At 38.7% G+C, this 22,439-nt stretch overlaps 1 protein-coding gene across 2 annotated transcripts; it reads left to right on the plus strand.

Moving 5' to 3' along the window:
• Positions 1–901: 901 nt before the first annotated feature.
• Positions 902–22,102, plus strand: paqr6 (progestin and adipoQ receptor family member VI). 2 transcript variants are annotated; one of them, XM_044116088.1, is made up of 8 exons: positions 902–1,094; positions 10,397–10,662; positions 13,262–13,389; positions 13,487–13,692; positions 15,922–16,048; positions 17,152–17,248; positions 17,468–17,612; positions 19,746–22,102. In XM_044116088.1, exons 1-8 carry the CDS (start codon positions 1,034–1,036, stop codon positions 19,997–19,999), a joined length of 1,284 nt encoding a protein of 427 aa, XP_043972023.1. In that variant the 5' UTR covers positions 902–1,033; the 3' UTR covers positions 20,000–22,102. The 2 variants fall into 2 exon arrangements, with proteins under 2 accessions (XP_043972023.1, XP_043972024.1); XM_044116089.1 differs by lacking the exon at positions 902–1,094 and adding an exon at positions 5,311–5,440.
• The last annotated feature ends 337 nt before the right edge of the window (positions 22,103–22,439 follow it).

Raw genomic sequence — 22,439 nt, forward strand, 5'->3', positions numbered from 1 at the left:
CTTTGAATGAATAAAAGCATTAAAACCAACACTAAGTTCACTATATCATTAAAAACAGATAACATTCATCTGCCAATGTGTCTGTTTATGAAAACATGATATAGTGAACAGTTGTGAAGCTCTTTAATAGACATTAAGTTTTGTCAAGTGGCATCATTAGAGTCATCAATACACATCAGATTTATTGGTTAATGTTCTTTTTATGGTTCAAAAGCAGCTCTGAACAGGTGGGGATTTAGTCTGGATTTAAAGGAGCTCAGTGTTTCAGCTGTTTTGCAGTTTTCTGAAAGTTTGTTCCAGATTTGTGGTGGATAAACGCTGAATGTTGCATTCGATTTTTGGAAAGAAAAAACAAAAACATCTGTTAATGCAAAGTTATTCCAGAATGATCAGTATCCACGTTTATAGTCTAGTTCCTGCCCAGAGAACCAGACTAGCAGAACTATAGTGTAGTTCTGCTAGAGAACCAGACTATAAGTTCTAGTTGGAGGAAAAGGGAAAAGTTGTGGCTGGAATACAGATTTTCCAGCAGACTGAGCAGTTTCCAGAGTAAAAACTGAGCGCAGCTCTGACATTCCTCCAGTAAACGTGAGTAAGCTCCTCGTGTAAATTCTCCCAAGGGCCCCTTTCCTCTTTTCTCTGAATCTGGGTCTCTCTGTGCCATTCCTCCCTTTCTTTTCTCCCCGCTGCCCGTCATTGAGCGCCCTTCTATCCCTCTGCAGGCCCGGTGCCCAGCGCTGACCGAGCACACAGAATAAATAACCAGCCAGTCCCCTGACAGGCAGCAGAGACACAGAAGACGGCTGGCACCGGTGCTGGCCTAGTTCGGGAGTTTTTTGTTTTGGGTTTGTTTTTTGTTTTTTTGCTGGGTAAGTGGGTTGGGAAGCCTCAGTGACCCAGCTTTTGGGGGCTGCGGGTCTGCCGGGACTTTTGGTGTGGACGGACCGGACTCGGCTGCTGCTGCCACTGGGACGGGATGAGAAATTATTAGAATTACAACCCGGCCGGGGACAGCCCGTTTTCCGCCTGAGAAATGTCCACCCAGGGATCGGTGCTGGCGCTCGGGAAATGTCTCGCCTGCTTGGAGTTCATGCGTAAGTAACTTCTCTGCTTTTAGTTTTCTGTCTTAGCTCACTGTTTGTAGAAAATGTAGAAACTTTTATGCGCCTGATTGAGAAAAAAAAAAAAAAAAACTGCTTCCATTTTTTCTCCCACATCCAATGGAAGAAGATTCCCAGCGCAGGGAGGGTGGAATCCGGGCATTTGGGGGCTCCAGTGATGTTTCATTTGCAGCAGGAATGATCGGGGGGGAAACAGGAGAAGACTGGACTGGGTTGGGCTGTTTTGGGTGAAGGATGGAAGACATTTAGATCAGAAAATCTACCCTCTTCTCTGTGCTCTCGGATGAACAGTTCGGACACAGAAACTGACAGATCAGACCAGACTTCTGAGTTCTGATCCCGGTTCGGCAGCCGAGCCGCCCTCTGCTGTTCTCTTTCAAAGAACTGTGTAATGTTACAGGGAATTCACTCCCCCTGTTCTCCCACACAGTCCCCCGCAGCTTTATCTTCCCCTCAGAAGCGAGTTTGTGTCAGAACAGGAAAGAACTAAAGAACTATAGTTTGGCGCAGTCTTTGCGCGGCGCGTCCTACTTCAGGATTTGTTTACGCAACCAGCTTCTGCCTCAGAACAATAAGTCCAGCTGATTTGGTTTCTCGCAGTTGGACATTGTTTGATTAGGCTTTTACTAGCCAGTCATAGTCTTAAAGAATAAGCCGAACAAACATTTTTATGTAATGTGAAAGTTTACCTTGACAAATTTCTTAATTTTGTTTCTTTTTTTTTAACACATTTTTTACACTTGACTGTATATCTTTGGTCAAATAACATTAGACAAAAACAACCTTGCTTAATAAATACAAACTGCTGGTTTCAGATGTTGATTCAATTTGTTAAAGGGAAGAAGTAGCTGAAAGATCTAAAAAAGAAGAAGAAGAAAGAAAGAAATTCATTTCATATTATCTGCAAACACCAATTTGCTGCAGACTTGTCATTTGATTTTGGTCTACACTTGCAGCATTTTGCATATTGTAGCTCTGGTTGTTTAATGCTGTCCTGCTGGAACTTTGAGGTATTAGCGTTTATCAAACTTTTGATAAACAGTTTGAAGCTGATTAGTTGGACTTTGCAACATTTATTCCTAGCATTGTGACAGTGGATTGTTGTTTTAACACTTCTGACAGAATAAGCATGTTTTGAACAAACTTCTTCACATGTGATTTCAATTGTGTTTCTTATGTAGTGGAAACACTGCAATTGCGAAATTGTGTTTTTTCAAACAAAGCTGTGAGCACATTTGTAGTGGAAAAGCAGTGACTTTAAGCTGTCATCTGCATCTTTGTTAACTGTTTTATTTAGGAGTGAGGCAGGGTTGAACACAGACTGAAATGATCAAATTTCAACTATTGGACAACATAAGTTATTATTAGCAGCTGAAGCTCAGGCGATGCCACCACAGGACAGATTATGGTAAAGATCAGAGACTGCATAAATACTTACATTACATCTTCCTCAAACATCATTTTGGGTTCAATTTCTGTAATTTTAAGTCAGATCAAAGCAAATCTATGAGCACCTTTATTTATTTTTTATTTTGATGAAGCTTTTCCATAAAGTCCTGCAAGTTTATGAATTCTTTCACAAAACTTCCTTCCATGAAATGGGACATTCATGCAGTATAACAATGAAATAATTAGGTAAAACATAGCATAGAACAATAATGAGATTATTACTAAACCACTGAGAAAGTCTGGTGTAGAAGTAGGCCACATCGTAGTCACGTTAATCCAAATGTGTTGGGTTTTTAATAATGAAATTATTCTTTTGTGATTCATTTAAACTTTTGTAATTCTGTTTTTGTTTATCTAGCATGTAGTGTGTGCTGCAGCCTTATTGTCTGTGGATTTTTACATTACAATTTTAAATTAATAGAGGAAACTGGTACATCTATCCAGGCTTAATTTGAAGAAGTGAGGCAAAAATAGCAGTTTTTCCTTCTGGAACAAAGACATGAACTCAAACAAGACTTCAGAAACATAATAAGAGGAGTGAGGGCTGGAAGTTTACGCTGCAGTGAATAAAACAGGATGTCCTCTCTGGACAAAAGGAGCGTCCCCTCAGGTTTAATGTGACAGAAGGACAAAAAAAAGTCAGACAATGAAAGTTCAGTTAAATTGTATTTGTTTACATCATCTAATCTCAAGACACATGACAAAACAGACTGGTTCCATCCACATCTTTTGTTCTATGGTCAAATTCAGATGAAATGCTCATATCGTGATACGTTTTCCAGTCATATCGTCCAGCTGGAGGAATTTGACCTGTCATCTCTGTAAACTCATCACAGAGAAACTGATTGTTTGGTGCTCTGTGATGCAATAATATACAAGAATTTAGGATTTTAATTTGAGTTAACCATGAAAAACTTTATCTTTTTATACGTACTAAATCATTGTATCATAACAGTACTCTCTGTACTCTGCAGTGTTTTTTTCTAAAAACTGATTGTTGTTCCCTGTAACTGATAACATCCAAAGACACAGTGGACAATAACTTGTCCAAAGAGACTTTTTGTTTCATTTTTGTGTTGTTTTTTTTCATTCCTGTTTGCAAAACTGAAATAGCATTGAAGTGACCTATTGAGTTATATTCTTCTCGATCAGAGCAGCACTCGGTCTGCCTCCTCCAGTCTGCATGCCATCCTAATGAGAAAAGGAGAACATGTTATTTGAAAGGAGGTGTTACTTCTAGAGGTGCATGTTAAAATGAACAGCTGTCTATCAGAAGCAGCTTCCAGGTTATTAACTGCTTAGAGAGGCTGGGAATATATCTCCACCAGATTAACTCCACAACATACAGCTCAATGGTTTACAGGTTAGAGAAAATGATTTTTATACATTTCTTATAATTTTGCATTTTTTTCAACACGCTTAAATGTTCCAGACACACAACAGAGGATTAGGGCCAGACTAAGATTTTTTTTTCATGGTATGAGAATGAAGTCATAAAACTATAACAATAAAGTCCTAACATTAAATTCATTTTTATTTATGTAGCGCCAATACACAACAAATGTTGGAATTATTCAAAGTAGTTTTAAAAAGTTTCTATCTAAGGAAATTCAACAGATTGCATCCAATCATTCACTTTTCTTGGATGTAGCGACAGCAGAAAATTTCTTGCATTGTGTTATTAACTTTACACCAATCCCTCATTCTGAGCATGTATGGAGCGACAGTGGAGAGGAACAACTCCCCTAAACTAGGAAGAAACCTCCAGCAGAACCAGAACCTGGCTCAGTACGAGCAGCCATCTGTCACAGAGACCCAGAGTTTGAGAAGATAATGCAGATACACACAAAAGAAGCACAAGAACTGATGTTGGATTATTTTCTGTGTTCGTGAAAGTAAACAGTTAATGGGAGGAGACGGAGTTATCTGATTTGATGCCCTCCTCCAGGAAGGCATCACAGCTAACAAATTGCCAGACCAGGTGTAGCTTCTATGGAGAGAAAAACAACAGAGAAAACAGAAAAGTTAAATAATGCAAATTGAAGAGTAGCAAAAGTGGTCAGTTTATCCTCCAGTAGCCAAAGTCTATGGCAGCATAACTGTAGAGATAGCTCAGGATAACCAAACCAATGTAACTACTTTATCAAGAGAATCAATGAAGGGAAGCTAAAAATAGGGGGGAAATGATTTCTCTTTTTAATTTTAGTCAGAACTCTTGCTGCAGCGATGGGATCAGCTGACAGCTTTTAACTGCACTTTGAGATCAATCTTAGTGAGAAACTTTCACATTCACAATTCCGTTTCTGTAAATGTGTTCAACTAAAAACTCAGAGTAAAACTTGATCACATAATCAAACTGTTTATAAAATTTGGAGATGCTAATTGGAAGGTGAATTTTAAGTCAATAAAAAATTAAAAAGTTGACAATGTAGGAGGATATTTAGGAGCAAGTTCCTCAAACAATCTGGACTAATCTCGATAGAAAAAACGTGGCGGGCCAAACTCGAGACTACAACTGATTGCACTACCTGAAGAACCGTTCAGGAGCGGAAAGAGCCGGCTCTTTTAGAGAGGTAAGCAAGCCGAAAGTTGTGGATCCTGAAAGAGCGCTGGAATTCCCATCGCTACTGGAACACATGGCTCTTGTTGTTGTTCCTGCGGAGATCCACGTGAGCACCGTACGGCGCTTCCTATTGGCTGGGCTGGGACAAGAGACAAAAGAAAAGCAGCTGTGGATGTTCAGGCCTTACACAATTAAACGGAGACGCGGAGAGCCGAGGACACCCAGGCCAGCCCAGCTCAGCCCAGCTCAGCTGTCTGTTAGCGGGAGGAAGGCTCTGTCAACCCCAGAATGGAGGAGAAACGCCGCGGTAAGTCGGTTCACCTAAAAAAAAAAAAGCTTAAGAGGATTTTGATTAACTTCCTTATAGTATAAGTTTTCCAGCTGTCAACTCTCTGGAAGTCTGTTGCACTACAGAGACTCCCCTGTTTTTCCGCCCAAATTCCTTTAAATTACTGTTTAATAAGTGGGAAGGGAAAGCCATAAACACATTTAACTGGGCCGAGACAACTTAGTTTGAGCTGCATGGCAGCTCTTTCCAGCTTGTATTTTTCCCATAATGTCAGACGTTTTGGACATTAGAGTATCTTTGGACAACTAAATTTCTAAGGACTTTTCAAAACGTTGTACAGAACTCTAAATTTAAAGCGTTAACGTGTTTAAATTACCAAATAAAACTGTAGTAGCATCTCTTCCACATGAAGACGAAGAGTTCTGCTGTTAAATCTCTTGAACTCTTCCAGTTGAATGTTTGTTAAAAACTGTGACTTCATGAATGTTGAGCAATAACTTGTTTCTATTTGACACCCTGTTCTCGGGACTTACTGACTCCCTTATTACATCATTCAGTGTTCATAGATACCTTAGATGAAACAAAAACACAGAGCTGGTGTCCGATTCGGCTGAAAAATATATTTTTGATTTTAAAACTTTCTGGTCTCGAAGATGAACTCATCTTTCCAGGAGAACTGGTGCTGTTGCATAACATGACGGTGCTGAGATTCTGACAGTTTGCAGGAGGGTGGTGAAGAGGAAGGAGCAGCGGTGGGGGAATACTCCTGCATGACTTCACCCTGAGTAAGCAAAGGGAACTGAAGTTGAAAAAATCATCTCGTGACCCGCTGTCATGCTTGTGAACGTATCCAACAGCATGTCAAAAAAGTCGCCTCAATCAGTCAGGGTTCAGCGGTTTACTTGTGTATTATTTTTCCTCAGAATATCTGTTCAGATTCAAATGTGTGATTAGAGGCCTTTCAATGCTGGTAATTTTAGTGTAAAATGAATTTGTTAGAGCTATGAGATGTTGGTGTTATAAATGGAATACTGTACATGTTAAGAAAATTTCAGATTTTTTTTCCTCTAATGTTATTTTGGGGGTTTATGTGCAGAAGTTCTGAATAGTCACCATCTTACCAGGTGTAAATAAGTCTCTTTTATCCTTCAGGTTGCATAAAACTCGTAATACGCTGATCATGCAATCTACACCAAACATTCCAACTTTTTCTGGTTTGTAAATGCATCAGCAAACACCTTATTCTCTAATAATGTTTGTGTTGAGTTTAGTAAAAAGTAGTTGATGGTTAGTAATGTGTTGAATTCAAAACTAATATCCATTAATAATTTGCAATTTTTTTCTGCATTATGTCCACATAAAATGAAAACAAAATTCCATCTTTTTTATCTTTTTGACAAATTAATCACCTTTTAATACATTTTCCTTTCCTTTTTTTCCTTTTTGCTTTCCTTTCATACATTTTGCTTTCCTTTTTTCCTTTTTGCTTTCCTTTCATACATTTTGCTTTCCTTTTTGTAATTCAAAGTAAGTAGGAAACTACTCATCCAGTTGTTCTACATTAAATTAGTTTACTAAACTTTGTTAATTTCAAACGTTTTTTAAAGAGATTTACTCAGATTGTATTTTTGTAAAGGCAGTCTTTGTTTTCTGGCTAGAAATGGAAGAAAATAAAAAATTGATGATTTGGTGTAAAATGTTTGAAACACATTAGCTCTGCTCTACTTAGGACTTGTGTCTTTCTACCTGAATGCAATAATTAGCATTCAGTTCTCCAGAGTTCTGCTAATCACCTGAGAAGACGGTTTAACCTTCTGAAATATTAGTGTGTGTGACCTTATTTTTTGACCAGGCATTGTAGTTCAAAAATTGGAAGTTTTGTTTTTGTGTTCAAAGTAAAACAGAAATGAAAGTAACTTTTGTTACTCTTGAAAACGGCCCTCTGAGGAAAAGAGTTCCTACGAGAGATTGTGACAGTTTTGTCTTTAGTAAACCATTTTATAAGGTTTTCAGACAATACATAAAAAAAAAAAAATCCAACATGGAAACTTTGTGCCCGGCTTGACCATCACATTTTGCTTTTGTCAGTTCTTTCTGTTGACTTCCTCTACTCACCTGCTGGGAAAAAGCAGGCTGGTGTGTGTAACCTGACAGGTGACTGCAGCATGTGGAAACACGCTTCCAAAGGCGTTAATTTAACGGGGTGAGGTTACTAGGGCCACACCAGTGATCGTTCTGCTCCAGACTGGACGTGTTCCAGCAGAACAGTGGAATTTTCCAAACTTCCACCCACGGATTGAGACGAGGGAGTTGTCCTGGCAGAGGCCGTGTGTGTGTGCGTGTGTGTGCGTGTGTGTGTGTGCGTGTGTGTGTGTGTGTTTGTGTGTGTATGCGTGTGTGTGTGCGTGTGTGTGTGTGTGTGTGTGTGTGTGCGCGTGTGCGTGTGCGGGCAGCATGCTCTCTGCAGACCCATCTCTTTGCCAGAATCAGACACATAAAGACGTTCATTGAAGGAGGTCACATGATGAGATCATGAGGAGGGGAGGCAGTGGGTCTCAGATGGAGGGGAGACAAACAAAATAAAATCTATTGTTGTTTTACTCAAGATGTGCAACTTTGAGATGCACATGATGTATTATCTGAGTTAATTTAACCTCTTTAGCATAAAATATCACCTGTTTGGACAGAAAACTACATTATTTTGCATAGAATTCAGTTTATTTTAGAGGTGAGAAATTTTAAATGAAACTCTTTAGAACCCCTTTTATGTGAAGGTTTGAAAATTATTAGAATAATTTAGTTTAGGTTCAACTAGGGCTGGACGGTGAATCAGTGACAAAATACATTGTGATAGACACTTGATTAATATCAATATGCAGCTGATAGAATATTTACTGAAGTCTGATTCAGAACCACACAGCACTCTGGAAAACGTAGGCAGAGGAAAAACCTTAGCTGCTCAACGTCTCAGCTAGCTTAGCAAGGTTGGTAGCGTCAACTCACTCTTTGGTTACCTAGCAACAACATGTTGAGAAACCTGTGTTTCAGGTTTCTCCATCATTCCTCATAACCGCTTTAAAACAAACAGAAAACTGGATAGAACAGGAAAGATCAGACCACCAGTTTGGCAGTATTTCAGAAATTTAACACTAATAAATAATTATTCATATTGACTGATCAAAAATGTTTATATCATGAAAGGTTTTACAGCCATATCGCCCAGCTCTGCGTTTAACTGCATTGTCCTATTTTTTTTTTCTCGATCAGTGGAAGTCATGGTGTCAAAGAGTTTTCTGATAGAATAAAGGTTTTTTTTTTTTTACTTCTAAGCCTGTAGATGTCCTCCAATTATCTTCCAATATTTAAATATAATCAAAAACAAAGACAGCATCTTTAAACTTAGCAGTATGAATCTGTTGTACTTGATGCCAATCCAGAAGTCAGACTCCTTCCTTTAATTATTACCTCAGGCTCTAATGGCTGCAGAGTGTGTGTGCATCTCTTGAAGATGTTTTGTGTGTGTTTGTGTGGGTGTGCGTGCGTGCGTGTGTGTGTGTGTGTGTGTGTGTGTGTGTGTGAGTTGCCTCATTTCCATCCCGTTCAGAGTGTTGCAGCCACAGTCTGGCCTCTGAAGGCTTCAGGCCACAAAGCTCACTTTGTCCCCGTTAGTAGGCCAGATCCTGCAGCTGGGGTTCTGCAGACGGCGAGGGGCTCCGAGGTCCAGGGGACCCCAGTGAGGCGGGAACTTCACAGTTTAAGGAAATGTTTTATCCTGTCGGTCTGAGGACACACATTCTGACGGGTCAGCAGGTTTATTCAGCGCAGGTTCTGGTCAGCATCAACCAGTGTTCCCATTTAAATATTTTACTTTTGGTTTTGCTGTCAGCTTTAATTGTGAATAATTTAAAATGGGATGTCTCATAATTTTGTTTCTGCAGTTACAACAAATAAAAAAGCAGCTGCTCTGTGATATGGATGTAAAGTTTTATCCCAAAATTTTACGTAAAAGTGACAATAAGAGCCATTTATTGCATCTCTTTTAGGTAACTATGACTGTGATTGCATTTATATACCCCCAAACACAAATGATACTCTTTAATAACATTCCCATTTGTAACGTGCTTCTTTAGGACACAAGTCACAAGAAGAAGTGTGATTTACATCAGTAAAACTGCACAATGTCATTATATTTTCAGATTTATTGGGATTTATTTGTTTTTATTGAACAAACTGGAAAAAAAAGAGTAAAACTGTCAACAATAAGGATAATTTTAGAGAGTTTTAAACATCATTAATTGGAATTTATTATAATGGAATTTATTCATCATTTAATTAAATGGTGATTAAACTGTCATTTAATTACTAATAAATGATGATGGTTTATCATTTACTATAATAAATAGGACTATAATCAAAAACTTTTTTACTTGTAGATAAAGTCCGTCACAGATTTGTACATTTTGGAGACCATTTTATTGGGCACATAATAATGATAATTTATTTTTAGTGATAATTTATTTTTACTGTGCATTCTGCTGTTTGGTGATAAGTCTGTTAGGGAAGCTTTGTGCCGCAGTCAGACAGCGAAGGCCATCTGAGATCCAAGTTTATCTCCTGCTGCTGCTGTTCTGTAGACGTTCCAGGAATGCTCCTCGTGAACATGTCGCTGCACGCTCTGCGTCTGATCACTGGCGAATGCTGTTCGACAGAGCCGCTCATTCTTCCCACCGGCGTGTGGGAGGGTCTGAAGAACAGCCACAATAAGAGATTGTTCTGCTGCAGTCAACAAACGTGTCTCTCTGAAGGACTCTGTCACATGAACTTGAATGCTGGAGATAAGCTGTGCAGCTTGGAGAAAAAGGAAGATTTGTTTCTGTTGGCTCCCGTTCACCATTGGGAGGATCAAAACCAACCTGACCGTGTTTGGGGAGGAAACCCGGCTTTGATTCTTACTGTGTTTATTGTGTCCTGCAGTGTTTCCAGTGTGGAGGGGGATCGGAGCCAGCAGCGCCGTCGGGTGGAGCCAGGGCTGGGGCCGCTGCTTGAGATGGGAGCCCGGTAGCCAGGAGCGGAGCAGCAGAATCCCGGTGTTCGACTACCCAGTCTGGTTGGTGTTCTGCCGCCGGGGGCGTGCCAGGCTCAGGGAGGTGTGTCAGCGGGGCAGGGGAGCAATCAGACTGCCGGCAGACCTGCTGAGGATAAAACTCCCCCAACTCTTCGACATCCATCAGGTTCCCAAGGTAAGAGTCAGGAGTCTTTCTTATCCTGCCCCGGAAAACAAACTCCTGGTTACTCCTGGCTGTCTGGAAATGTCATGCAGCTCAAGCACGATACTGAATCAATCACATAAACCAAAGTAAGTCAAACAATAACACCACAGTTATCATCAAAAGCTCTAAAACAATTATTAACCATGTTTCTGTGGTGAACTAGGGAATCAGGCTCATATTTAAGAGACATATTATGCAAAATTCACTTTTTTAAGAACGTTTTTCCAGTTCCATTTTGTTTCTACCACTTCCAAAAAAAGCACAAGCACTTAAAAAAACACCAAGACTGTTTTTGGCAGCAAAAACCGTCTTGCTGCAAAAATCACAGCAAGACGGTTTGTCTGGAATCTGAGCTATTTCAAAAACCTCCAGTATGTAAAGTCACAGTCAGCATCTGCGACTCACCCAGCAACCCCAGCGAAGTCTTGCCCGTTACCTAGCAACCCCAGTGGAGCTCCTGCATGTTTGCTCAGCTAGTTTTACCACTGTACAATGGCTGCTGGCAAAGACAAGTGTTTTGTTGTTGTCTTACCATCCAGAAACCACTTCCTGCATTCTTGTTTGTGCAGGAGGCTCTACTAATGCTTTTCAAAGATATATGGTTGCATAGTTGCGAATCTGTTTGCAGCCATTTTCAAATGCGAGTGTTAACGTTGGGATCAATTCAGTATTTTTTGTTTGGTGATTGGGTTTCATAAAGTATTTTTGAATTTTAATTGAACTGAAGAAGATTCTTATTGGTGCAAGAAGAACGACTTCCAGATTAAACACCAGCTTCTGAAGCTCTGCTTCACATAAAGATGTTTGTTCCCAGAACGTTTAGAGGAAACCTGGAACTTTTCCTCATACATTGTCACTTTAATTCTGATACGACTACGTCTCAGCTGAGAACTTCTGTAGACATCATCTTCCTCCCTGCAGAATGACGTGCAGACGGTTTTTCATTGGGGTTGGCGCTCCAGTTCCTGTTCTACTGTCTACACTGGCCGCCACGCCGCTGCACGGACCTTATCTTTGAAACCCAAATAGAGTTTGGAGGAGTTTTTGCATCAGAGATTCCAGTAATGCAAAGCCATAAATGTCAACAAATGAGTTCCTCTTTGACATTTTAGCTGCTTTTAATCTACAAGATAAGCTCAGCATCATGAGCAATGAGAAACTGCCACTGATATAAAAAGTTATTCTCCAGGTTAAATACATTTTCTTCACTATAAGCAGATTACCACAAAGTGTTGCTGCTGCTTCCAGAAGCAGAATCACCTTCACTACAAACCCAGCTAAGATAATGATGGTTTAAGATAAAAAGGGAAAGAATAAGTCCTATTTGTATTTGATAAAACTGAGTCTTTTTGTAACTGAAGCATTGATAACTCATCACCACTGCTAAATATTTACAGAACTCCCATCTGTGTTTATGTTCACATCTTCTCTCTATGTACAGTTTGGTCCAGTTTGTTCCAGTTCGACATTTTACACCAAACAGACGATTTCAGCACTTTGTCAGAAGATACTGAATCACTGAGATGTTTTTATAAAACATGCTGCATCTAATCTGAAGTGGCGACTAGCTGGGACATTTTATTTGTACTTTTAATAACCCGACTCCTGGGTAACGGCTCGCTTTTCTGTCTAGATATATTTCTCAACTGGAGGGTCTGTAATTGTGAACACTTGGGTGAAGAAAGTGGCTGAGACAATTTACCTGTTGGTATAAAACATATTTATTTTTTAGGAGAAAGTAGTTAATGAGCAGACCTGAAGGAAAACATTACTTATAGGTTTGGGTTTGAAAAGTTGTCTTGGTAACAATTTTTTTTGTATTATTATTTGTTGCTGGTTCTGACTTATCTCTCCTGTGTTGCTGGGAGGCTGATTAGTTTTTGTAATCTCCCAAAGTTGTTTTGATTGAAATTGCACCAATTAGGTTGATAGAATTTGCTTTTCTTCTGCATTTGTTTGGTGGCGCACACACACACACACACACACGCCCACACACACACACACACACACGCACACAAGCACACACACACACACAAGCACACTTTGCCTTTGTAGGAGAACTGGACTGAAAATGAGGAGCAGCTGAAGTCAAAAGAAATCCTAAAAAATCCTTCAGAAATTAGAAATGCATCGATCCAGTATTAATATGCATCAGTCCAGATATTGAAAAAAGAACGGGTATCAATGTGTCCAATCCATAAGGACAGATCTATAGATCTAGAGTTTAATTCTATACTTTTGGTTCTGAGCAACATCCTTCTTTATTATTTCCTTTACGTTATATTTAGAATAGTTTTCTGAACCATTTGAAGGAGGTTTGTTGCTGTGTATTTTCAGTTTCTTTATTATTTATTTTACATTGTGTGTTATACTCCCAACTGCACTGACTGAACAAATTAAAGTTTTGTTTTGTTTTTTTACATGTTTGGCCAAGCTTGTGAAGCTGTTGGTGTATTTAAGTGTGCTGGTGCCGAATTATCAAATACAGTTTAAATTCAGTACATTTATTTTTGTGTTTTAAAAATTGAAACGTGAAAAGTTGGATCTGAGGCGATGCGTCTGTGTTCAGGTGTTCAGGGAGGACAGCATCATCTCCGGTTATCGTCACCCTCAGAGCTCCGCCATGGACTGCGTCCTCAGCAGCTTCCAGATGAACAACGAAACCATCAACATCTGGACCCACTTCCTGCCCACATGGTGGGTGGAAACGCTCCAAACCAACTTCATATCCACCATCTTTTTATTCATATTTCTTAAATAGTGATGATCTGGTTTATGAAACCCTTCGCTGCAGGTACTTTGTGTGGCGTTTCTTGGCTCTGTGCTCCGCCATGAACTTCCTGAACGACAGCTACACCTGGCCGCTGCTGGTCTACATGCTGCTCATCTGTATTTACCCGTTCACCTCCAGCTGTGCCCACACCTTCAGCTCCATGTCCGCAGAGTCCCGCCACATCTGCTACTTCTTTGACTACGGAGCCCTCAGCCTCTACAGCCTGGGTAAGACGCCTGAGATGCTGCTTGATGGACAGCTTACAGAAATAACTCTCGACTGTTTTTATTTTAAATCTTACACCTCTGTTTTTTTTATCTGTAATCTGAAGGTAAAATGTTATCGTTGATATATACTCAGATCATTTTTTTCTGTTCAGTGCATTAAGCATAGTAAAAAAAACATTAACTATTAGTTTCACATTTCTAATTCAGTTCAAACGTACTTTAGTTATCTCAGGGGAAAACTAAATCTAACTCGTATCATACAGATATGATATATTATATACAATCTCTTGAAAATAGTTGTTGATGGTAATGCTGCAGGCAGGAAAACATGTTTGGTAGCAGTCAGTCTTGCATCGAATCTTAAGAGGCCTCTGACTGAAGATAATGAGCCATGACTCATGAGTATCATGACATGCTAATGACTCGGCATCTGAGCGACTTTTCACAACATACCCTGAAGCCAGTGGTTATTGGGAGGCACTTCTAATCCACCTCATTTATTTTTTCTGTTCCTGCCTGTACAATAGTCACATAGTTTCACCCATTTCTGAAGGACGAAATATCAAAATTATCATTTTATCTGCAGATTTTTAATCATAGCAAACCGTTGGATTATATTAATCGTTCATGTGACGGAGTTAAATATAAAAACCTCAACAAAACCTCGGAAGCATCTTCAGCCGATGAACCTGTTTAATCTTCATGTAAATCAGCGATCATTCATGAAACCCACTTAAATTGATAAATAAAATCCTGGAAACTGAATTTAAAGTCTCCTCGTGTTTACTGTTGAGACTAGAGGTTCTATTTTTTAACGGATAAAAACTCAGAACATGATGAGCACGTTATGAAAACATTCCTGATGCCGAGCATTTCCTCACACAGGAACCCTGAAGCACTTTGAACTACTGAGAAGTCGAGCATATCAGGAATGTTTCATATGAAATTTCACCTTATTTGAGCTGAAGCAGGCTGGACTATTTGGGAGGACGTTTAACAGATAAATATATGTTTTTGACTTGCAAATTTTCAACAGTAACATTCAAATCCTTTGTGTTGGAGCTGCAGCTGCTCTGATTTACATGTCCGACTTTACTCAATAGCGTTCAGCGGTCGGCTGATTTTTTTCTGCTCGGTTGAACTCATGCAGACCCAGATCCTGTTCCTGCTCACAGTAGCAGATCATATTTTCTGCCTTTAGGGGGTTCAGCACTGCACCGTTTGAATATATTAACATTATGCCTGGAGTCTTGTTGGTGCAGAGTTTTGCATATAGAAAAACTGTGGTGCAAAAATTTTTTTTGTTTATATAAAGTGGAGGACAGAAAAAGTAACCCAAAAGATAAAAATAGAAACAATATACTGTTACAAAAACATTTTGAAATTTTAGTCATGAAATTTAATCTGCATGAAACCAAAATAATCCTCTACATCTAATCTATGGCTCATTTAGCCCGTCATAAGAGGAACAAAATGGGGGTTAATTTTTCAAAGTTATATTTTCATCGTCTTATTCTTTCACTTAAAAATGTCACAATTTTAACTAAATGTTTAATTAGCAAACTAAATATTTCACTTGCTAGATAGTTAGCAAGCTATTCAGTTAGCTTGCTAACTAAATATTTTGCTCCTACATATTAGCTAAGTAAATATTTAGCTTTGAACTAAATATGTAGCTTGGGAACTAAATATTTAGTTTTCTAACTGTTTTAACTGTTCAGCCAACTAAATGTTAATAAGCTAAACATTTAGCTGTTGACTGCATGGTCATTTTTCTTGCATAAAGCACTTATTAGCAAGTTAAATATTTAGCTCCACATTAAATAAGTTGGAGTTAAATAGATCGTTGTGAAATATTTAGTTTGTAACAAATATTTAGCTTGCTAATTGAATATTTAGTTTTTTACTGAAACTGTACAAATGGCACCTCATTCTAATTACAATTTAAATGGTACTTTAACTCAAAATAAATAACGTCAAGTTGGTGTTAAATATTTTGGACTATGGGGGGCTCTAGTGGTTTAATCAGGAATAACAATGAACAGAAATGTTTAATGTTGCATCTACAACATTAAACAAACAGATGACGGGTATGAATTCAGCCAAATGCAAATACTGAAACTCAACATGTTTAGTGCCAACAGCTGAATAAAAATCAGCAAAGACAAACATTAAGGTGATTCTCTGAAAACTTTGTGACTCTGTCAACGTTCCTGTGTTTGTCTGCAGGTTGTGCCATCAGCTACGGTTACTACGTGATGCCAGACTGCTGGGTGAACAGCTGGCTTCATCAACATTTCGTTCTCATCGCCATCGGGAACTCGCTGTTCTGCACCAGCATGTCCTGTTATTCCAGGTAACAATCTCCCAGCACTTCCGGACTGCTGCATCTGAAATTACTGTTCAGCACCTGGGGGAATTTTGCTGTTTAATTATCTGAAAGGTAATTAAACAGGCGGGGATGTATTTTATCTGGGGTTCACCTTGTAGATCCTCCAGGTCATCAGACGATCCCTCAGATCTAAGCAAGCAGGTTGAGTTCACTGCAAAAACACAAACTCTTACCAGGTATTTTTATCTAATTTCTAGTGAAAATATCTTAGTACAACTCAGATAAGACAAAGCTAACATAGAAGTAACTTTTATTAGTTTACTTGCAGCAAAACATTTTAAGTTAAATAATCTCAGTGCATTTTTTAAAATCAATTTTTTGTTTGAAGTTTCTAACTTAAAACAAGCTCTGATATCTTGCTGAAACGTTAAATGTGAGTTAGTTTTGTCTTGTTTTAAGTGTGATAAAATATTCGTAGCATTAAACTAGATTAAAATACTTTATTTTGTGTTTTGCAGTGTGTCTGTAATCCTTAGCTTTCCAACAAACTCCCTGAAAATTGACAAAAGGTCATCTTTTCTTCTTTTTCAGATATTGGTTGTTAATCTGTTTTAAATGTCTGTTTTTCTGCTTTTTTGCACACATGCAACATGTAAATATAAATATGGCCCTTTTAGCTTTTATTGATTTTGGTATGAATAGTCCACCGTCTCTTTTGTCCTCTGAAACTCGTTCTAGACGTCTGGATACGCCTCTGCAAATCAGATTATTTTCACAACAGCAGCCAGCTCTCATGTGGCCCAAATTACACTGGGATGTATTTTATGTTTGTGTTTAAAATGTTGTAGATTGTGCAAACTGTGCTGGTGGAACAGGGTTTAAATTTGAAAAGCATGACTCCAGTTTGCTTGAGAGGTTCTCCAGTGTGTTTCTCTTGGGTTTGTAACTGAAAGCACCTGGAACAGCATTAGGTTGTCATGTGGCCCTTAAACTCCCCATAGAAACCCAAATAAACTGATTTTTTCTTTTTTAGCAGCCCTGAAACCAGATTATAAACGCTGCTGCTGAACAACCCGAGCTGCTGTTGAAAAGTGAAACATTTCCTGTTGTTTTTGTTTTTTTGTCAGATTTGTGGAGCTGCAGTTCCCAAAGAGAAGTAAAGCGCTACGAACCGGAGCGTTTGTTGTGCCGTTTATTTTCGACACTGTTCCTCTGTTTTACAGGGTGAGTCCCTCAGTTTGAACACATCTTTGATTATGTAATCTCTCATTAGTTTAATGAGACTTTGGCCCACTGACCCAGGATCTGACTTCCATTTTTTAACTCAATACAAGCAAATTCATGCCAGTAGTAATTCTACTAATCCTATCGATGACTAGTCTGTGTTATGTAATCTGAAATGCTGTAACAATCTAAATAACAATGGAGTTCTTTGATTCTCAGGCATTGATCTGCTTTTGGGGCGGCGGCACCCCGAGCGACGCCCTTTCCAGTCACTGTTTCCACCTCCTCTTCGCCTTCCTCACCTGTTTCCTGTTTACCGCCCACCTCCCAGAGAGGCTGGCCCCGGGGCGCTTCGACTACATCGGTACGTCCAGATCCTCCGTTGGCCTGGTGGTAATGCTGGGAGAGCTGCAGAAATCTGATCCAACAGATTTACTGTACTGAAAGAAAGGCGTCTTGTTTTCAGTTTTTTAGGGGGGCTCAAATGAACAAATTTACTTTTGGTAATAAAAACAGGATTTGGGTCAGTTTCTGTCAAAACGCTTACTAAATTTAGCCTAGTTTAATACATTCAATAAAAGCTGATTTGGGTGCAGCAAAGTTGGCTTTTCAGTGAAATCTCTGGATTATTGTGGTTCTTGTTGCTGTAGAAGCTTGGTCATAAAAAGACGAATACTTTGTATGGTACGCAACATTTTCCATTGTTGGAAAATTATGTCAGTAATAATTTTAGCCTGATTACAAATTTAAAGTCTCTTCATCAGTCACCTGTGCTGGACAGGTCAAATTTGTGTTATTTTTGAATTGTAGTGGGCCGCAAAAAATCTGTCCAAGGGCCACAAATGGCCCCCGAGCCACACTTTGGAGAAAGATAAAAACGTTGTATCAATTCCTCATTAAATAAACTGATGTTTGTGATTACAGTAAGAAAAGGTCAAAGGGTATGAATTGTTTTTCTGGGCATTTTCTCCTAAATTGGGGTGTAACTATTAAATAATCTTCTTTTATCTTTTATCTGAACAATACTGAGTCCACATCAGAGGCTTTTGATTGGACGCCATGGAAACCCCTCCGATTGTTTCCTCGCTCTCCTGTTTGTGTTTCATTGTTAGAAATGATAAAGACAAGAAAGCAGAGTCTGTTTATAAGTTACACCAAATATTAAAATATGCATCAGGAGAGATTTTATAACTCAAATTAGTTTTTTATTATTTAAACCTTCAAGTCCAAAAGGGGAAAAATGTTACTTAACTTTGTATTAAAACAGAATCTGGGTGTAAATATTATTTCAGAAGATTTAATTTTAGGATTTTAATGAGAATATGTTGTAGTTGCTGCTTATCTCATTTTTAACAAGGAGATGTTAAAAATATTTTTTTCATATCGATTTTTAAAAAAATATTTTTTTATTTTAGATCACTAAAAATCAATCATATAGTTGTATGAAAAAGGCTTGAAGCATGTTTGTAAAAAAAAAAAAAAAAGTAAGAAATGAGGTAAAAACAAATCTTCTCCAAAGTATTAAACTAAGAAGATTTTAATTCCCATACATCAGAGCAGGGATTATAACAGGAAACAATTTATTTATTAGGATGGAAATTAAATTTTTTGGTGCCATTTCAGAAATATTTTCAATGACTTTTGCTATTTTTTTCCCTCATTAAAACTCTTGTAAAATCTACATGTAGAAGAAAGTAACAAGCAGTCAGATTTGGACACAAACATTTACTTAAAAATTTTATCAAATCTTTGGAAATGTACATTTAGACTGCAGTGTTTCTATGGATTCATAACAAAAGTATTGATTTATTATTGTTTCTCTAAAATGCATCAAGCTACAGTGACAGAAAAAATATTCTGCAGTAATTAAGTTTATAGCCGGATGATTGGACACTTTCACTGCAAAAACACAGAATCTTAAGTATTTCTGATCCTGTTTTTAGTGTAAACATCCCAGGACACTAGAGATGAGACAAAAGTAACTGATGAGGAACGAGGAGCTTGATAAGGGTCAATAATTCCTCTATTTTGATTAAAGTACTAGTTCTACCTCCAGATTATTTCACTTATAATAGGATATTTTTTACGTTAAGTGAAAGAATCTACCAGTATAACTATCACTTTTAATAAATGTTCATAAAGTATTGCCTTAAATAAAACTCCCATATCTTGCTGAAAAGTTATTTAAAAGTTGGTGTTTCAAGTAGAAACTAGGTATAGTTTGTAAGACTTTGTCATTTCTGCAGTGTGAGCTTCCAGTCGTGCTGCTAAAAGCTTAAATACTGCAGAATGTTTTTTCTGTAACATGATGCCTTTTAGGGAAAAATTAAAAAAATCAATAGTTTTGCTATTTAATCCATAGAAACTGCAGTTTCAGGGATTAGATTAAAGATTTTATTTTGAAAAATTGGCCAAAATGTAGTTTCCTGTGACCAGGAACATCAGCCGCCGGGTGTCGCCACGCTTCACTAACGGACTCCTCTGCTGGCTCGTTTAGGCCACAGCCACCAGCTGTTCCACATCAGCGCTGTGGTGGGAACCCACTTCCAGATGGAGGGCGTGGTCGCGGACATGACGTCCCGGAGGGCGTGGCTCCAGCTCCACGGGGCGATGCCATCCTTCCTGGGGACCATCGGGGCGCTCGCCATCAGCGTCGCCCTCAACCTGGCCATCATCGGCATCTTCAGCGCGCCGCTGCTGTGGAAAACCCGGCCTGGCTCCGCCCAGCAGCACGCCTGCAGGGAGCAGTGAGGAAGCGTTCCCGAAACGCGGCGGACTCATTGGCTTTCCAAAGGAAAGTTTTCCCAGTAGTGCTGGTTTAACAGTTCCTTCTGTTGTTTTAAGTGTTTGTGTGTCGGCGCAGCGGCTGAAGACCCAGGTTCGGTTTCTGAAGCCTCGTCTTGATGTTTGGGTCGAGGAAGGCTCTGGGTTGAAGGACGCCTGCTGCAGGTTTTTAAACCTCAAACTGGAAACATTTGGTTCAAATTGAAAGAAATTCTGAGATTTCACCCAAAGTATTCCTCCTAACTGGACACATCAGCTGGTCGGGTTGTTCTGTGAGCGCAGCGGCTCGGTAAAATAATGCAGATTGGATCGGCAGCTCTTACACGTCCACCGATTGATTCCGCTCCTCGCTGACTGGAATTGATTTTCAGAGCCATGTGGTTTCTTTTCCTTTTTCTTTTTTATTTCTCCTGATTGCCCGCCTCATTATAAGCCACACAATCTGCCCTGGAAGAGGGCAGAAAGTGTGGCGGTGATTAAAAGACAGACTTTCAGAACGTTCCGTTGCCATGGCAGCGGCGGGGCGGCTTCTCGGTTCCCGTCTCGGTTTCCCACAGGAAACTGATGCTAATTAGATTCTGACCTTGTTGGCGTTCAGAGAACTTTAACATTTGTTTCACACACGGTGGTGGGATTCAGAGAAACAGACAAAGTGGAGTTTATTGAGAATTATTACCATTCATGGTGATTTCTGTAGAAGTGCATTTAAGCAAAAACATCAGCGGCTCATTTCTGCTTCATAAATGTCAAACCCAGTGATTCTTGTTTACATTAACCACTGAAATCATTTCTTTTAAGAAATTTTAATTTAAGTGCAAAATGTGGTAAAGAGGCAAGATTTTCTTCTGTTAATTGCATTTATCTTTAAAGGATCATGTTCTGTTTTCTCATTTTTATAACCTTAATGATCCTAAAACAAGTGGGGAAAAAATCCAGGTCACAAAGCTGCTTTTCATTTCAACGTTTTTATACACGTTTTATCTAAAAATAGTTTGCTTGATACATGATTCCTGATCTGTGTGGGGAAGCAGCTTATTTCATATTTCTGTCTTGAGGTTCTGGATGAGGCTGGAGTGACGGGTTCAAAGTGATGGGAAATGTGGATTTACAGAAATCAAAACTTTTAAATTCATTTTTTTGAAACTCTGTTGCAAATTTTCTATATTTATTTTATCAACAAAAATAAATCTAATCTAATATGGTCATTATGTGTGCAAAGATCACATTGAGCTATTTTACTGCTTGAATAAAATAAAGCATGATAGATATTTGCTAGAAATAATGACAAATCACGATAGCTGCTCAAATGAACCATTTTTGTGCGTATCATCTGAATTCTGGCGTAAAGCTGCTATTTTTGTTCGACTGTAGCTGAAAAATCTGGAAGAGAATATGGGAGATAGATTCTGACATAAAAAAACCCCAGCTGAATTTTGGATTAAACCCACTTGTTTTAGGAAAAGATTTTTACCTAATGAGCAAAAATAATTGAATAGCCTGTAGATCCGGCAATAGGACTAATAGAAGAGGACGGTTAGTTGGAAGCTGGATGTTGCAGATGGTTCATTCTGCAGATGAAGGTTTTCTCTGTTCCTCATTTTAACTGACAAACAGGCTGAAATCCGTCTAAACAGTCTTCTTCTCCTGTAGAAATGCCACGCTGCTAACACACGCTCACTCTCACACATTCACACACTCGTCATGTTTAGTGGAACGACTCGGTCAGCGGGATAACCGTAGGTGATTTAAAGGGAATGAGGTGCAGTCCAGGTCCGTGTCGGACGCTGAGGTGGAAACGTTGGATGGAAATTGTGAGTAGAAAACACAAAGTGCACACACACTTTTATTTTTTTATATAAATATTACCAGGGTTACTGTGCTGGGTTTGAGTGGCAGCATCAGATTAAAGAGCACTCTTAACCCTGAATGTATTATTTAATTTAATTTTTTTTATTATTATTTTCCTCGTCTCAGCATTCATCATGTTGCAACATTCCCCAGTTTGATCTTGTTGATTTCAGGGATTTTCTGTGGCATTTCTCTCATTGTTCTTCCTCAGACACTTAAGGGTCAAAACTTCAACATCATGTATATCTATGCAGATATAGATATATAGATATATATACATGTATACATGCTTCTTCCAAACTGCATTATTTTGATGAGAAAATCCAACCTGCCTGGATCACTGTAACGTCTTTCCGTTGGGTTTCTGTGGACGGAGTGATGCAGGTTACTTTTGGCCACTTTTTTTTTTTTTTTTAACCTAATGTATATTGAAGGATATTTTTTTGAGGGGATCATATAATGTTAGTAGGAAGATTATGATGATGTTAGAGGTTAGTGGAGGGAAAAACTATTGGTGCCTTTTTTTTAAAAAGTGTTTTACCCAATTTTTATTTTTATA

This window comes from Gambusia affinis, linkage group LG05 (genome assembly GCF_019740435.1).
Source record: "Gambusia affinis linkage group LG05, SWU_Gaff_1.0, whole genome shotgun sequence".
NCBI classification, from domain to species: domain Eukaryota; kingdom Metazoa; phylum Chordata; class Actinopteri; order Cyprinodontiformes; family Poeciliidae; genus Gambusia; species Gambusia affinis.

Coding starts and splice junctions, on each gene's coding strand:
- paqr6 (XM_044116088.1), top strand. CDS start 1,034: ATGTCCACCCAGGGATCGGTGCTGGCGCTCGGGAAATGTCTCGCCTGC. Junction 1,095..10,396: donor CGCCTGCTTGGAGTTCATGC/GTAAGTAACTTC, acceptor TGTGTCCTGCAG/TGTTTCCAGTGTGGAGGGGG. Junction 13,390..13,486: donor ACCCACTTCCTGCCCACATG/GTGGGTGGAAAC, acceptor CCTTCGCTGCAG/GTACTTTGTGTGGCGTTTCT.